Source organism: Ornithodoros turicata, chromosome 8 (genome assembly GCF_037126465.1).
Source record: "Ornithodoros turicata isolate Travis chromosome 8, ASM3712646v1, whole genome shotgun sequence".
Classification (NCBI taxonomy): domain Eukaryota; kingdom Metazoa; phylum Arthropoda; class Arachnida; order Ixodida; family Argasidae; genus Ornithodoros; species Ornithodoros turicata.
Window position 1 is genome coordinate 12,479,474 of NC_088208.1, and position 18,423 is coordinate 12,497,896.

Sequence of the window (18,423 nt, forward strand, 5' to 3'; positions counted from 1 at the left end):
AACCCTGGAGGAACCGGAGATTGCGGCGCAGGACATTTTGGTACGAGCCTTTCGAAGCACGGACTTTTCGGCGTACGCGTGGGCATTGTGCTTTAGACACTAGAGTCATTGGTACAGTCTTGCATCTGGCGTGTAGTGTGGGGGGTTCATGATTGCCCCCCTCTATTGAAGTTAGCCATCAAGTTCGCACGCGCACCCAAGAGGCTATTAAAGGACACGCAAACGTAGAAAGTGTTGGTTCTGCTGCGAGACTTGCAACAGCCATCACCGGCGAGGAAATACTTTCTTTCGCGTTTGTCAGCCGTTTGAAGTGATTTTCAGTCATTTGAGGCTAATACCCGCACACTAAGTCGATGTCTGTGTGAAAGACATGCTTAAACTAATCTAATTTTTTCGTAGTACGACAATTTGCAACAATGCGTGTTCTCTCGATAACTAAGATCATACGGTTTAGAACCAGAGACAAAGGCCCAAGGACCGGAGACCTGTGTCTCAAGATTCCTCTTTATCCAGGTCGCGAAGCTGATTTTGTTTGCTATGGGGCGGATGACACCAGATTCACCCAACAGCACGGAAAGATAACAAAGCCTTTACTTACCCTTAGCGTAGACCCTTAATTCTTAGCCTTATTCAAAGGACCTACCCGTCGCACTTGTGATAACTCACACTGCTCACCTTTTCCACAATCACTTGGGAGTATCGTACACAGAGAAATGTCGAAATAAACTTACCAACTATATTGTCGATAGTGCGGGCTGCTCTATCAGTAGCGGGAGCTGAAACTGGAGAACACGAACTTGGATTATTCTTTATTTACCAGTATCTAGGGGTTATGACATGTGGTGCATGTTTTAACGCAGGATGAAGTTAAACGGAAGTACGACTGGGTACTCGCAAGGTGTAACAGGATAAGGGCACTAACTTTTGGTTGTAAGTCAAAGCTTGATATGCTGCCCCGTGACGTGGTGTATGCTCGCCAAGTATAATGTAGCACTTCTCCTTCTACATAATGACATTCAAATGCTATTGACAAAACTTCATCGCTCCTTCGGTCTTCTGACCAATCATCGTAAGTGCCGAATGCACTAGCGGTAGACATCTACTCTCTTCTCTTTCGCCGACGACGCTGTCTGGCTGTAGCCCGCTTCGCCTCCATGCTGTCGATGCTGATGATGCTGTGTCTTCAAGGACGAAAAATGTATCGCGACCGATATTATTAGGAATTGTTTGCATGGGGATCATCGACGTCCTCTCTACTACTTCGCTGAGATGGGGCATGCCATTTGTAAAAGTGCAATTCAAAGTGCATGAAATGTGCCGTGTAATGAACGGAGGTAATGTACAAAGTACTTACCATACTGGTAAATCGGAGTGTCCGAACGCACTTCTTCCACCTTGTACAGCCTATGGGCTACATGACCTACCGAGGAGCGCCCAGCGGTGGCCAGAGGTTCGATGCGCAAATCATCGCCAATCATGCCGTGCTGAAAAAGCACCTATATTTACACCCCTAACACACGGGTAGGTAGTCTAAAGGCCATTCCTGAGAAGTACACCATATGAACGGCGTTTGCGTCTCATGGTACATGATACAGGAGATACTCCTCTTCGCAAGAGGTGATTTCTGGAAGAGGAGATTCCTTATCACCCTGACGGGCGCACAGGCGTAGCCTCGAACCACGAAGAAAGAAGGCTGGGAGGTGAAACTCCCCATGGAATGAAGCGCGAGCACGCGACCAGATAACGCCACATTGGGAAAGAGAAAAAATACGGTTCCAGAAATCAGCTAGTTCTAGTGAATCGTTTTCTCGCAAACAATTCGTGAGCGGTTTTGCTGCCGACAAGTGATCGACTGGCGATGACGCTGCAATATCCAGCTACATGTAGGCAATAATTAATTACATTGAATTAAAACAAATTCACTTTTTATTTCCCTTTCGGTAGGAAGAGTGGCTTCCAGTTATTATGTTTTTATGCATGTATTGGAAAGGTACACGCGAACGATTATGTGTAGCCAAGGTTTGTCCAGCGGAATAAATATCCGTGTTTATAAAATTAATACTTTGTACCCCGTGTCTGTTTCACCTCACGTAGATGAGAAGCATCTTATGCAAGACAACATTGTAGGCACCCATCTATGCACTGCGTAATTGTTCTGAAGCTGCTGCGCCGCTGTGTCGTTGCACCACTTTCGGAGTAAAGCAAATCATCTTTGGTTCCAATTCAGAATTGGCCACAGTACAGTGAATGCCCTTGTATGGAACACGTGCAGAGCAAGCCTGATGAAATAAAAAGCAAGCGCCACCCGTATCCGCTGCGTCATCTTCTCCTTCTGCGGGCAGAAGACGCCGTCGGTCGTCAGAATCTGTGTCGGGAGGACAAGGTATCCGGCTGCCTCCGACTGCCGCTCCGGAGATCAGAAAGTGGTGACGCGGCGGAAAGCGCCAGTCACGCGGCACCAGAGAGCGGTGACGTTCACTGCCGCCTGAGCGTCAGCCCGCAGAAAAGTGACTCGTGTGAATACAGGGTTATGCGATAAAGATCTGTGTTTATAATGTGGTGAAATCAGAAGACGCACTCACAAGACGCAGGCCATTATCTTCCGTCACCACAAGAGATGCGAAGTTGTCCTCATCCTGGAACAGCTTAGACGAGTACAGCGACGAGGAAACCTGCCACAGGAAATGATGTCAGTTAAGTGACGCCGGAAATAAGTACTTTTTCTTGCTATATCATGACAGGATTACTCCCGTGCTTGAACATGTATAGCGAGGAGACGCACTTTCAATCAGTTGTGTCTCCCTTATGATAATAATGGTCAAACCTAAAGGAAACGAGCCAATACGCAGCATACAGTCGTGCAGTGCCAGTCGCATGCGGCAGGAAAAGCCCAACGTCATTAGTGTTTCTACAGTTCTCGTCACTTACATAGGTGTTGAATACCGAACCATCGTGTCGGGGCGTTCGAAGATGGAGACGTTCAGGAAACGGTGACTTCGGCACCAGATTAAGCGTTAAGTCGTCCTTGATCTTCAGTGTTCGGGCGCCATTATCCGACCTTTCCTCTAGGAACTCCGGATACACAATCGCCTCCTGAGATTGTACTGCAAGTATGGGAGGGAGTCAATGTTTCGTGGACGCACCGTCAGCAAGTCATGTACCACGCAGCTGTTGTACTGTTCCGTCCCCGAAGCTCATGTTTTTGTGTTCCGTCTGCCTACAAGGTTCTGTCCACAACAATAATAGCTCCCTGAAGAGAATCTGGTCCACGCGGTTAGAGTTAGGTGGCCAGATGATAAGAAAGCGGACAAAGGGGCTGAGGAACACTTAGCACTCGGAAGACAGGAGAGCGCTACTGGCCCGCAACTCAAAAAACTGTTAATCATCGACACATTAGGTGGGTGTCACTCCAGAGACCCAATATACACACAGCGCAGAAAAAAATTTCCACAAGTAAGGTTCGTGTGACGGCAGTGTTTTTCCTATGTGTAGAGCCTCGAAAATCTGAAACATTAAGTTCGCAAAGCACCTGAACAAGATCGAAGTTTGTTCTACGACCACGGCCGGCGAGAGGGGGGACAACATGGGATAGAGCCCTGAGGTTTTAGCCTCTTCAGGGGCCCCCCGACCCAAGGGCCGACGGTTGCTAGCACAAGGAAGCGTGAGGAGAAGGGCCCGGGCGGGACTCATTCAGAGTCATCCCCGAGGCCCGTAAATTCCCTCACCGGCCCAGTTTAGGACAGGTGCGGAACTACATGCCTGGCAGTCGTCTTATATCTATCAGCAGTCTATCAGTGTTCAAGCCGCTTTTGATGCCTACCTATGCACACGTTCATACCACGATCTGTTTGCCGAATTAGGGTGCCGCCAAGCCGGTATTTTGCCGGCATGGCCGGTAATATTGTGCTGCTGCCGGTTGCCGGTTGGAATCCAATACTGGAAGGGTGTTGTGTAATTTCTGGTTCCGTGAAAAAAATCCGGGAACTTCATGCCACCGAAAAGAATTTGGAATAAGTCCCTGTGAGCAAAGTAGAACAGAGTAGAACATTGGCTAAACCGCAGCAAATGACGTTGGGGGAGGTACAGGAAACGAAGCTACCTTGGCCATTTTATGTTCCCCTATCGACCCCTTAACGTGCGGCATGACTCACATTTGAAAGAACTGCACACGTAGCCTTAAGCGAGTGTGGCCATTTCACCAGGAGTCCTCCAGCAAAGGAGGTCCGGCTGCGCCATTGCGTTTTTAAGAGTGAGTGGCGTTCGGCGCCGTAGTTTGCATTCTGGATCTTGCCTGTGGAAAACGAATATTGCCTTGTCCGGTGAACAGCATGTTCCGCGCATGTTTACTGTGAAATTCGACGGGGTTGACCAACACCCCCTAGATAGCATCAGGCCTGCGCGCTTACGTCACCCCATGGAGGCCTGCCTTTGCGAGCTGCTTCAATCTTTCTTCTCCTTCGCTCTTTCATCCACGTCATAGCAGCATCCACAGCAGGCCTTCCTGTGTGACGATGTGCCCTGTGGGAGTAGGCCTGATGCTATCTAGGAGCTGTTGGGTTGACACGGTCAGCAACACGCGTCGACGAAGCGTCACGAATCGCAAGTGTTGGCTGCGGAGACATCGACGGCGATTTCGATGTTCTTTGTGCCAAAGGACTCCACCGTCGAGCAACGAGCACCGAATTAGCAACGCTATTCCACGGTGTGAAGCATGACCACAGGTATTTGGACTGTGGGAGCAAGTTAGTGCGCCAAATGTTTCAGCAACCTACAGTGGCTTCACGAATCAAGCTTTGCGCACAAAGGCGGAGCAGGTATGGAATGACATTTTGTCTCGTATACCACAGACTGTGTGGTTCAAAAACCTTCAGCTGCAGGTGGAAACCTTCCATTTGCTGTCTCGACCGATACAAGCAACGAAAGAAACAGGAAGTTATTTCCCACTGCGGTAAGATTCTACGACGTTAACGGATCCGGAATCACAGGCGCCCTCCTCGACTTTTGCGAATTCTCAAGGGACACCTCCGACAATATACACGTGCTTCTGAAAACAGAGTTATCTGAAGTAGGACTTGCACTTGAGCATGCCGTTAGTTACTGCGCACACGATGTTACTCTGCAGTCAATATGGTAAGCAGAAGTCAGTTTATCAGAAGATGCGTGTCCAGAATCGTATCTTTGTATAAGCAAACTGCAACTGTCATGTCCTGTACAATGCTGCAAAAACGCCGTTAAGATGCTCAGCTACAACGTTGAAGCGTTAGTTTTAAAGATCTACAGTTCTCAAGCAGGACTCAAAATGTCAAAGAGCTGGAGACTTTTTTTTTTTAAAGTTTTGTAGAGAGGAATACAGGCAGGTTCTGAGCCATATTCCCGTCCGTTGGCTCAGTCTTCATTCCGCGCTTGAGCGCGTCCGGAAGGTTTCGCAGGCTGTTAAAGAATATTTTTTTACTGAAGGAGAGGAGGAATGTGAAAAAGTTATCTTCAGTGGGTGCATTTGTAATGAACTTGTTGAGGGAGGCGTTTCTGGATTGACACTACCGAATGATACTACGACTACTACTGAATGATATATTCACTTCGTTCAGTCGTTCCTGGCACTTTTTAATGCGCTTGTCCTAAGTAGCGCCGTCAACATGAATCCAGAAGAGCTGACTAGTTATTCGGCCTCCTGCCTACAGAAGCGCTCAGGAATTCCTGAAGCCGACAGTGTTAAGAAAGAGTTCTTCAAGTATATAGTAGGGCGCTTCCTTACCTGGGAAAATGGTTCAATTTTGAAAAGTCGCCGCACAAAACGCTGGCACAGTTAAGGCATGACAACGGCACTCTACCTGCTCCTCAGAGTATCGTTGACGTTGCACGGTTTTTGCGTCTCAACGTCGAAGAAAAAGGCGATGAGCTCTACGAGCTCTGTATTTTAGGAGACATATGCTGCCGAGCCTAGTAACCAAACGCGCAAACAAAACAAACGCTGCCATGTGGCACGAATTTCTAAAGGAAGCGGCTTGTCCCTTCATGCAACGTATTATGGAGCACGTGTTTTGTTTTCCATATAGCAACGCTTTTGTGGAGCGTGTCTTCAGTGTGACGGGAAACCCATAGACAGATGAACGCAACCGTTTATGCGTTGCCACGGTGAAGGCGGAACTGTGTGTGCGGCACAACCTATAAGGTATACAACTGCAATGAATTTTATGCAGTTGTGAAGGGGAACCGGCTGCTTTTGCGTGCTGCCCGTTCAGATGCAATATGCGTGTTGAAAAAGAAATGATATTGTGGCTGTCTTGACTGTACTTCCGTGATCTGCGTTTTGGAGGCACCAATAAACGAAATCAAAGAAGAATTGCGAACAAACCAGCGTCCTCACTTTCCTTCCTACGTCTCCTCGTTTCCTCCTCTCTCGTCTTTCTCCTCTTGCTTATCCCCCCTTCCACCTCTTTCCTTCGTCTCCCGGCCGGTATATTTTTCTCAACACTATGCCCAATACAAACGCGGTTAGACGTTCTTGAGAGCTTATGTACAAAACAGGAACACAACTTCAACGCAGGCACCATACCGCAGTCGTGGTCTAAACTATGAAGAGACCCTTCAGTCCTCCTGGAACAGCGGACATGTGCGGCAAAACATCAATGCCAAACTGAACACGTCATCCACAAAACGCTTAGTCACCACGCTGAGATAATGGGCCGCCCTACGCATTTAAACGGGGCAAAGTAGAGTGATAGGTGTGCGCAGGCGGAAACCGCCCTGCAAGGTCTGTCTGCTTCTACCTGAAGGGCAGACATCGCACATGTTGCAGCATTACATAAGAGAAGAACGAATACGTTTATTTCGGACGTGCACATTGTCGTTTCTCTTCTTCTCGTTGAGAAGTTGAGACATGGCTGATTTCTAGGTAAGACGCAGCCTCCATTCTCGAGCGTAACCGCAGTATAACCGGATGTGCAGTAGGAAAGGGACCTGGGAGAAAGGCCTGGGAAGACCACAACTTTGGAGACCTTTCCTTTCGCAGCCCTCTAGCTCCAACCAGGCGCTCCAGAGTTTTATCAATGTAATTTTAACTCACCTTAAAAACCGAGTTGTCGAACACGTAGGTGTCTGTCTACATCACATGCATAAACGGGAATGGCATCAGCCTACATACTTCACGGAATAAATATTTGTACAAAGCTAAATATTATCCCTTTTTCACATGATCCAGTTTCCGCGTGAGAATGTCTGCAGCAGAAGTTTGAAGGAAAGCAGAAGCACGTGAAATGAATTTTTAGCAAGCGGAAAATATTTTAAGCCATGGGATTTTGTCCCTGTCAAGGTACTTCAACGCCAACCTATAGGAGAGCCCATGATATCCTAAGCCGAAGAAAATCATTGGAAGGAGAGGACGAAATAGATTCCTACTGAATGATAAAACAACATAGATGCTAGCAAGTTTTCCAGAGTACCGTAGGAAGCTGTACCAATGAACCTTCTTTCAAACACCTCCTCGGTGTCGGCGCGTCCAGCCTCCGTTCCGCGTGTGATGCGCGCGGTGGCCACCATCACATCCTCTCGGTCTGACGACTGTACGATCGCGATCGCGGCCTCATGGAAACTGCTCTGAAAAGCGCCGATCAACGCTAGTTCGTCTTAGCCAAAATTCTCGGGCCATGGTCGGACCACTGACATATGATGCAAGGTCTACAAGTTGTTGCTGAGTTCCTCTCCAGCACTGGACTAATGAACGAACTCTAATAGGACACCTTTCCATCATCGTCACGTTATCCTCCAATCCACAAGCGCAATGGGGCAATGTATTTTATTTCCCGCCATATCGGCGGGAAATAACCCACCACATCATCATCCCATTTGTGTATGTGTGTACCAATCAAACGCAAACAAGCAAAGTCTCCTACTGTTCAAGTGTGGAGTAGAAGTATGTGTGAAGTTCTGTTTTGAGCGTGTAGAAAGAACAGAAAATGTGCAGTTAACATTTTGGAGCTCTCCTTGCCAGGTTTCAGCCTCGGCGCGTAATGTTCACGTTTGCACCAGTACACGTAATAGAAAAAACACAGAACGTCAAATGCCTCAAACGTTAGGCTGCTGTTTGATGTATGTCCTTGACAGTTTTATAATGTATTCGGCGTGACACCGTTCCTCGCTTATTTGGCGCGCCATTGGTATCCTTCCGTTATTGTGGACGCCACATCGCCTTATCGAGAACCTACTGCGTTCCGAGGGCCACGACTGCGGTAATATACGAGGGGTGCTCAAGTCAAATCGGGACTTTTTGAGTGTACAAATGGTTCGAGCTACTCCTTTTTCGTCTTCCTTTTCACACACGAGAGGTCTCCACATTCACCACGTGGTGGTCCAAAGTTTGCGCAAAGCAGAAGACACGTGCTGGACAAGATGGCTGACAACGAGGTGAGGGCGCACATCGAACAGCGAGTTGTCATAAAGTTTCTCGTGAATGAATGCGTAAAGGCATCTGAAATTCACAGAAAACTTCAGGCTCAGTGTGGTCACGGTACACTTAGCCGCAGAAAAGCAGGTTCAATGGTGCAAACGGTTCCGATATACGGCTGTACATCAGTGCAGGACGGTCCCGTGGCACCGGATCCGGCGGCACCCAGACCAGTCCATTCCAATTCCATTCCGCCTGCGAAAAAAATGCCTCATTCCATTCCATTCCTAGGACAGTTTCTGCCATTCCATTCCGGGCCCTGGTAAGCATGGAATGATTCCGGAATCATTCCAAACCCGGAGTGGCAACTCCGTAACCCTGGTGCCGACGGTCTATCACCACTCAGTGAGTGAAGGTGTAGAAGAGAACGAAAGGTACAACCTTTCTTGGTGTAAACAGTCACACCAACTATGCTAAGAGAAAGGTGTAAAATACCTTTTAGGTGACACCTGACAAGATCAGCGCCATATTATCACCAACCGTTCACTTGCCCGGGAAAACGTTGTCCTAAACGGGGCCTAAACTGATCCCTTTGACAAAACCGTTCATGCAACCGCGTATTCGAGGCATTGTCTATCTTATAAAGACCGAATCGAAAGTTAAACTTCATCTGCGTCACAAACATCAATGCGTAAATGCGAAAACCGACAAGTTACACGACGGCAACACCAACTTGCGCTTGTTTTGCCATCGATCCCATCTTTCCCAATAATGTGATATCTATTTGGCGCGGCGGGGTGGTCTACTGTAGCAGACGGATGAAAGAGCAAGAGTTCAAAATAATCATTCCGGGTGTTGAATCATTTTCAGTACTTATGCACCCGACTTGTAAAACCTACTACTCCGAATTAAACGGATCAATCATCGAGAACATCGCTAGACTGTGACATAATGCCTAATATTAGAAGAGGACTCACGTCTATGTAACGCAACCAGCGGTGCAATTAGTACCCACACTGAAACTCCTCGCAACAACGACATAATGCATGCACCCTAACAGCAGGCCGTATCGTACAAAGATCACCATTAAATCTTCGAACAGGACACAATGAAAGCGAAGTAAAACAATTAGATTGGGAATGCGTTGGTTTATATGTGGTTGTGAACATCTTGTGAAAGGCTGCAACAGCTGGTCAAACGGAATGAGAGGAAGTGCAGAGTTAAACGATCATTGTTTAGATATTGACATCCCCTGTTCATGAAACTCCCCATCATCATAAAATAAAGTTGTTGTTGCTATATGATTGATTTTTCCTTAAAAGGGCACGGTCTACAATGAGGTACACTTGAAATGTATTTAAAGCAGGGATCGGCAGCTTAACTGAATCCGAGCCAAAAACCGCTAAAAGGCGTTATTTATTGCTGAACCGGACATGAATCGAACCAACACTATTTTTTTCTACAGCTGAACCGAACCGATACTGAACCGAAGTAAAGCGGAAGCGGAAGCGGTTACCGGTTCACGAAACGGTTCACACGAAATGTTTGTTTGAGCAGTGTTTCACTGAGCAGCGTTTCACTACGTTTGAAAACGTATTTTCAGATACGTTATTTTTCGTTCAAATTTTCGTTATTTCCAAACAAATCAAGCGCCTTTATGAAGTCATGAACCGAACCACACTTGAACCCATGTTCAATGTCGTATTGATTTCCTTATAGCTCGTACCACGCTTATAATTCCTGAAGCCGGTCTGAAACTGCAGGTTACTGCGGACAGAATCACTTTTCTTCAAGATCATATGAAAGTTATGTTACTGAAATCTTCTTGACTTACTTTACATTGCTGCAAAATATTTGGACTCTATGTAACGAGAAGGCTAGAGAAATTTAATTTTTATCTGGAAAACTGTGACGACATGGTAGGTTCCGGCGGAGCGCCCGACATTTTCCATCAATTTGCAATATTAGTACGTGGCGCAAGTATAACTCTCAACAAGGAATGTACTTACAAACTGTTCCCATATATATTCAAATGAAGATATGACAATTTTCTTTTTGTACTTTAGCACAGTACAGCTTAAAAATTATGAAATGTACAGGATCAGCAATCTTAAAATATCTCAAGAGGGGAATCGCATAACTCTCCAATAATAGGCTGGACAATCAAAGCTCCAAAAGACAAAATAGTTCCAGACAAATATGAATAATTGGTTGCAATTGTGATCTCTACTATTATGTGCAGATCATGAATGGAACATGTTACCTCATTGCACTGCCTCTATGTGAGCACTAGAAGAGGCAGCTTTTCAGGTCGCTCTTTCATGTTTTTTCTACGCTTTTTTTTTTCTTTTTTGCAATAGCAGACATGGTCATAGTGAAACACAAGCAGCCAAGGGCAGGATGAGACAGCTACAGCACAACTGCTAGATCTGAACCGATTTATTTATTAGCAGACTCTGGAATATATACACACATGCGCTAAACAAACGGCAATTTAGCCAACAGAATCACAGAGAAGAGAAAATGTTTATCTCGTGCCCCTCTCCCCCATTCAATTTCACAGTCAGACGTAGTATCACGCTCAGTGTGCCCAAGTGTCCCTTTTGAGATAATGTATCTTGGACAGAGTTAAATCCAACAGCGGGCTGCTTACACATGTGTCTGCCTTGGATTACTCTAACCACTTGTTGTGTAAACGCAGCCTTGACCTCTATGTCCTGGAAATTTAGGGAGCATCCACAGTCCCTATAATGTGTTGCCAAGCTTCTCGAGGCCATGAAAAGGCTGTCCTTGGCTGCCTGTGTTTCAATATGCTACCAACTCAGATACAAATTCTGATACAAACTGCCCCATTTCAACACAGTACGAAACACATATTTGTAAATGGCATCTGTTGATCGCACTGTACGTACCGCCACATAAAGGATCATAGTGGACACTACACACAGGGAGGAAATCCAAGAGGCATGGTGGAAAAGACAAAAACACACGCTATGTTCTCACTGTGTAACAGCTACTCTGGCTACGAAAATGAGCAGGTTCCAAATTAATACAACATAGCTTGATGTGATACGCTGGTGAAAGCTAAGAAATAAAATGAGTAGTTAAATGTAGAATACATAAACAGTTTGCTTGAACACAGAACTTGAACAGGATTACATAGCGCAGAATAAAAGTACAGTGAATATAATTTTTGGCTTTCCATTCATGCTTCATGGCCGTAGCAGCAGTGCAGCGCAGCGACTGCTAAGTTGCGTTGAGTAACACAACTTCCTGTCCCTTCTATGTTGTTCCAGCCTCAGAGCATCAGTTTCTTTCTTGGACAACTTCCTGTTTGCTGTGTCTAAATGAAATGTACCCGACCTGATCCAAAGTAACTGTTCTGAGTCTGGAACACACAAAGAGAAAAACACAACACAAGCCGCAACATTAACGTGGCCGAATAGGCTTTGGGGAGCTCCACCCTGAGACAAAATCTGCAAGTAATTCACGAAAAGTCAATGCGTGGCTGAAATGTAATATTCCTGACTGGTAGCAAGAGGGTTCATATTCAATTCCTGGTGCTAGCACTGAAAGTCTTCATGAATTATTTGTTGAAGTTTCTATGTGTCCGAGAACATGAACAACTCATTCACCACTGAATCCTCATGAGATGATGAGGGGTCGTCATCCCAAAGAGACTCCCTTTCTTACATGTGTCCTTAGGGTTGCTCACCCTTGTGGAAAAGAAAAAGGATATAATTACAAGAAATTGATAGTCATGTTTAATTTATAACGATTTTGCACAAGAGAGAGGAGACCGTTGAGAGAATCTAAATTTTAATGAGACGAGGCTGTGTCCCCCACTTCAGGCAACAATATTGTTGCCTGACTTCTCATCACGTGGCGTGACGGTACGTTTGTTAGACGTCGTCTAACAAACGAACGCACCGTTGATAACGCCAGCCTGACTGCGCTCTCTTCGGCATGCCACAGCGAACACCCCTCCGACTGGAATGGAAATCTCGAAACCTCCTCGCCCTTTATTTCTACTAAACGCCGCCAGGGTAGTACCCCCATTTGCTCCGCCGGTCGAAGCGGCGTTCCAGTTAATTCTGCTTCGAGTTGTGCGTCCATGCCTCAGATTATTTTCGTCAAGTCCAGTTTGTCAAGTGGAGGCCATAACGCTATCATAACTACTGACGACGGCAACTGGACAAAAGATTTCATAGCTTTTGTGAATTTTGTCTTATTCCAAAGTGAGTACTTCAAAGTCAGGATGGCATCGCGGTTTACTTTCCGAAGCACTTATCCCATGCATCAAAGAAATCTTTACTTGCATTCTGTAGCCTCATCTGAATGGACGGACACCATCATTCACGCTGGAAACATATGATGGTCATCTGAATCTTACAAGGGACTAATCCCTCATATCACACTAGTTAGTGGGACAATCGCTGAAACTATAGTGCCGTTCTACTCGGGGTTCATCAGTGATAATAACGCCCAAAATCCGATGAGAAATGGTGACGTTTTTCTGCGAATTTTGGTGAACACATGGCAATAGGAGACGACTCATATTGCGGGTATTCCGAAACTCTTTCTGCGAACCTCACGCGGACAAGGCCAATCAGTGAGCGGCCTTTGGCGTGGACGAGACCAATCAGTGTGCAGTTGGAGAGACCTTGGTAGTCTTGGCGACCGACAGACAGGCGGGCGAGCGAGCCTAGGGGACGGCGTCTGCTCTGTGGTCGACTTGCGGAATGTTGTTACTGGTTAGCCTTGGATGTGTAAGCTGAGCAAGGAGCTTAGCACCGTGTTCCACGCAACATGTCCACGTCAGAACTCGCACTGGTAAGCGAAGGTCAGCCTGTATGCCAAGGCCTTTCGGGGGGAGGGGGATATGTTTGTTGAGAAAACAAACAAGGAAAGGTTAGTGAGGCAGAGACCGACTTGGTATTCTTCTCATAAAAAGGAACGAAAAAAAGGAAAGGGAACGAAAAGAAAACGAAATAAAGAAAAGAAAGAAAACGAAAGAAAGAAAAGAAAGGAAACGAAAGAAAGAAAAGAAAGAAAACGAAAGAAAGAAAAGAAAACTAAAAAGAAAAGGAAAGAAAACGAAAAGGGAAAAAGAAAAAAAATACAGAAAAGAAACACGCACATACAGACAGACAGATACACAAAAGGGCCTTAGAGGAGAAAGCTTAAGAGGGCAGTCGTAACTGCACCCCTGATTGTGCAGGACCGGGCCGAGCAGAGTGGCCAAGGTAACGTTAGGGTAGCCAAGCTGTCCCAAGTGGCGTTGGAGAACGAGTCTTTCTGAGAGGTACCGGTTACAGAATAGGAGGTAGTGCTCGATGTCGGCTTCCGCACAACAAGTTGTGCAATTGGGAGTGTTCGTCTGGCGCATTTTATACAGCAGTGAGGGCCGTGCAACATTCATTTAAAAAGGTGGAGGAGTGATTCTTCAGCTCCATTGCGCGCGCGAGAGAGAGAGGGAGGTTATGGATTTATTGGCTCTATTGCAGCGGCAGGCAATAGTAAAGTCCTGCAGGGGGTCAATGAGGCGTACGAAATGATGATGTGAGGTAGAGTCCGCTCAGAACTGCCGGGTACGGACACAACGCCACCGGCGAATGTGCAGGGAGCAGACAGAGATCGTTAGGGGCAGGGGGTGGCAGGGAGAGCTCTGGTAGATGTTGCGTATCTTGCTGTTGTGTCTGCGAGGATGTTACCAAGAAGGCCTACGTGTCCCGGGATCCATTGAAGCGTCACAGAATGGCCAGTTGCCACAAGCCGTGTCAGAGCTTGTAGTATGAGCGTGTGGAGAGTGCATATGGTGCTGGGGCGAAACGAGAGCAGCAGATCCAGTGTGCCCAACAACCCACTGTGCAGCCGGCAGACGGAGCAGGTGCTGTAGAGCGGACAGGATGCCGAGGAGTTCTGCTTCCATAGAAAACATTGGGTATGGGGGTACAAAGGCTTGGTGAAACTCACTATCGGGGTTATAAAATGCAGCACCCGAGCTGTCTGCCGTGACTGAGCCGTCCGTGTACACCTGGCGATGGTTCTGATACGTGGAGTGCAAAAATGGAGAGCGAGTTGGAGGGCTACAGGTGCAGGAGTGTCACGCTTGCGCTGAAGACCGGGGATGGTGGAGCAGGTATCAGGACGCGCAAGGGTCCACATTGCTGGAGCATAATTGGGAGTGGTTGACGAGGAAGGAAGATGACCCTCCGGCGGGCGATGGTCTTGCCGAAAACTGAGTCAGGGCATTCGTCGTCAATATGGCAAAGATAGTGATGAGGGTGACTGGTGAGATAGCGAGAATATACTCGAAGTGTTTCAGCATCCCGCAGAAGAGAGACAGGAGTCTCCCGTGCTTCAGCAAGAGTGCCGTAAGTCTCTGATGTTCGTGGTACTCCCAGACAAATGCGAAGGCCGCGGGCTTGGATGTTAAGTAGCTCGCGCTCTGTGTTTGGCTGAGGGCATGCAAGATAGGAAGGCTGTAGCGTAGTGTCCCCAGCACGAGGGCCTGATGGACGCGATGAAGATCACAGCAGGACGGGCCCCAGGACGCACCAGCGATACGTCTGAGGACGTGAACTGAGGCAGCCGCCTTTGTGATAATCATCTTCGCATGGCGGGACCAAGCTAGGGCGCGATCAAGTATTACACCTAGGTATCTGCATGAAGTGGCGAAAGTCAGAGGGGAGCCGTCAAGGTAGAGCGTATACCTGCGGAAGCACTTGCGCGAGAACGCCATTGCAGCAGTTTTTGCCGGTGACACTGTTAGGCCACGGGAGGCAAGATCACATCACATGTAGAGAGCTTTGCAGTCGGCGCTGGGTCGTATCTCGACGGGTTGCAGAAGTCCAGATGCAGATGTCGTCGGCGTATATTGTGATGGATGTATGAGCAGGGATCAGCAGGGTAAGGGAAACCATGATAATATTAAAGAGGAGGGGTCTAAGGACACTGCCCTGCGGGACCCCACCGGTCACATGGTGCTTGGCGGTGTCACCACCAGCGGTGCGCACGGAGAGATAGGCGGCCTGATAAAAAGTCTTGTATCCATCGCAGAGGGCAGCCGCCAACTTGAGCCGCAGTAAGAGCGTCAAGGATGGCAACATGGTGAACGCTGTCGTAGGCTTTCTTTACGTCCAGGAACACAGCAGCAATCAATGATCCTTCTGCTTTGGCTTGTTGTACCTGACTGACTAGGTTGATGACACAGTCCAGCGCTGATCGGCCCGGGCGGCAACCCGCCATCACTTCCGGGAAATACTCAGCAGTCTCAAGGAACCAACTGAGATGTGTGAAAATCATGCGTTCAAGTGTCTTCCCTGTGCAGCTGGTGACGGCAATGGGACGGAAAGAGTCAATGTGGTGCGGTGATTGGCCCGGCTTGAGTATAGGAACCACCATGGCCGTTTTCCAATTATCCGGAACTGGTCCGATGCACCAACTCTCGTTGTGAAACCGCAGGAGGTGTAACTGGCCCGATAGGGGAGGTGCCACAGGGCTTTATAGGTAACCTGATCTGCCTCAGGTGAGGTGTGCGGAGGAGCGGCTGCATGTGCAGTTTCGAGTTCAGAGAGTGTGAACAGCGTGTCCAGGGAAGGATGACTTGGCGCGTGGACTGGGACTGCAGGCGTTACTGAGCTGGGGGTGCTGGTGGTAAGTCTTACGCAAAAATCTTCGGCAATTTGTAGTTCAGGCTGTGATGTACAAAGGGATAGGGAGCGGAACGGATTCCGCTGGGATACAGGGGACCAGAGGCCTCGTAGTATTCCCCATATCCGTGAGAATGTACGAGGGGATAAAGAGGACGTGGACATGCGCCAATGGTCCCGCGCATGCTGACGCAGATGGCGAACAATAGCTTTCTGAACCCGCCGAGCTTCGAGGCGGTCATGAGCGTGACCAGTGCGTCGGGCACGGCGTTCCGCGCGACGACGAAGAGCACGAAGCCGCTCGTACTTAGCATCGACTGCAGAGAAGCACACCGGGACACGAAAGGAGCTAGTAGCAGCCTGCGCAGCACCTGCTACAGTACGAGCAAAATCCTGCTAGTTTCCCAGTGCATCGTTTCACGAAGCCGACTCCAGTGTGGCCTGATAGAGCTGCCAGTTGGTTCGCTTGACGGAACCTGATGTAGCCGGCTGACGCGATCATCGGATGCCGATAAGAACGGGCAAATGGTCGCTTCCAAGGGTGTCGGCATCTACTCCCCATGTGAAAAGACGAGCCACTGATGTTGACACAGCAGTAAGGTCAAGACATAAGGAGAGGTATGTGGCTTGAAGAAATGTTGGGGAACCGTCGTTTAATATACTTAGAGCTCTGTCGGCGAAGACGTCCGCAAGGCGCTGCCCTCTTGCGTCGGTGCGTGTGCTACCCCAGACGGCATTATGTGCGTTGAAATCGCCACAAAGCACAGCCGGCGATGGGAGGCTGGCAATAAGAGTGTCCAATTCAGCAATGTCGTCGGGCACACGAGAAGGCAAATAAAGGGAGACAACTGTGAGATCAAGGGAGCCTAGACGAAAGGAGCAGGCCACGTAGTCACCAGTCCCCTGCGTGCGCACTGTCCGGCGGACTACCGGAATGTCAGACCGGACAAAAAGCGCGAAACGACTTGTTCGTCCTCGGGGTTCAGAAAGGAAGGTAAGGTAATTCGAGAGCCGAAAATCGTCCTCTTCTTCTTCTTCTGTGATACCGCATTCGGAGACGCAGAGCAAGGGGAATTTGTGCCGCCATGTGAACTGGCGAAAATCAGATGTCTTTGACTGGAGACTTCGAGCATTCCATTGAAAGATAGTCGTGTGGCGATAAGGGGCTGTTGAAGCAAGTGGCGGATGATTAGCCATTCACAGGTGGAGAGGGAAGACGCAGAAGAGGCTCAAGCGCTAGTACTGCTTGAACAGCCGGTAGATCTCCCGAGCAGGTATTTGTTGGACAATGGCGCGCAGGGTAGCGAACATCATAGCGATTATTGAGTCAAAGGAGTGATCTTCTTTCTTCGGTCGAGCTTGGGACCGCTTAGCTGATCGCGGGTTTTGAAGCGCCGGTTTTCCAGCTGGCTCTGGAGTCTTGACAGCAGATGCAAAGCTCTTTAAAGGTCTCGGGGGACGGTGCGTCGGCTGCTCGGTGCTACCCGGAAGCCGTGGGAAGTGTACTTCTCCAGGGGGTGAGGCCGCGAAAGTAAGGTTGTTGGACTTGAGTTACTGTTCAGGACACGTCGTCGGTTCGCAGCGACTGCAGCCTTGGCAACTCTGCAACGACGGTAGGTCGCGGTATGCTGTCTACCACAGTTGGCGCACTTCGGCTCTCGTCGGGCCAGACACTGCTTGAAATCATGCGGTCCTGAACACACTTTACATCGCTGGGAGCCTCGGCATTTCCTGGCATAATGGCCGTATTTCTGGCAGTTAAAACACTGGACGTGGACGGTCAATATAATCCGAGACTGGATAGTAAGTGAAGCCATGTTGTAGCTTGGTAGGGAGCACGCGGCCGGGCTCAAAAGTGGGAAGAACACTTGACTTAACGATAGCGTTGGCAGAGCCGTCGCTCTCGCGGGAATAGGCCACCGCTCTCTTCACCTCAATAACGCCGCTGGCGCGGAAGAAACCGATGAGCTGTACGTCGCTGTACTGGCGTGGAACACCAACTATTCTGCCCGTGGTGCGAAGGTATGGTTGAGGAATGTATGGGAGAACGTCAACTCCATCAAGTGACCGGAGGGCCACGAGACGGCACGCAGATTCTTCAGATGACACATGCACAATGAGGGTACTCTATTTGTGGTGCGGTGACGGAGCACCGTCTCTTGTGTTGCCGACAGGATGTCGCGCGCGACGGGGTTGGGGTCCACATCCCAGAAAGAGGCCAGTGGGTTCACACAGCGAAAAACGACCGTGATGCCGTCGGCACGGCTCTTCTTATACCGTACTATTTGAAAACCATCCTGAGGCACTTTACAGTCACTGGTCTTGGGTCAGAAGACTGATCCTCCATACGCTGGTGAATGTCGTCCTGCTCGTGAAATGCCGCGC

At 48.5% G+C, this 18,423-nt stretch overlaps 2 protein-coding genes across 3 annotated transcripts in view; one reads left to right on the forward strand and one right to left on the reverse strand.

Moving 5' to 3' along the window:
* Positions 1 to 9,475, reverse strand: part of LOC135366469 (venom metalloproteinase antarease TserMP_A-like) — a 38,279-nt gene extending 28,804 nt beyond the window's left edge. For both annotated transcript variants that reach the window (XM_064599179.1, XM_064599178.1), the window contains exons 1-5: positions 9,361 to 9,475; positions 2,929 to 3,104; positions 2,583 to 2,672; positions 1,355 to 1,484; positions 732 to 782 (exon numbers count right to left, since the gene is read on the reverse strand). In XM_064599179.1, the coding sequence (XP_064455249.1) occupies positions 732 to 782; positions 1,355 to 1,484; positions 2,583 to 2,672; positions 2,929 to 3,104; positions 9,361 to 9,424 (511 nt within the window). In that variant the 5' untranslated portion in view covers positions 9,425 to 9,475. The remainder of the gene's footprint in view (positions 1 to 731; positions 783 to 1,354; positions 1,485 to 2,582; positions 2,673 to 2,928; positions 3,105 to 9,360) is intronic.
* Positions 1 to 18,423, forward strand: part of LOC135367509 (venom metalloproteinase antarease TserMP_A-like) — a 92,169-nt gene that overhangs the window by 38,564 nt on the left and 35,182 nt on the right. The window lies entirely within an intron of this gene.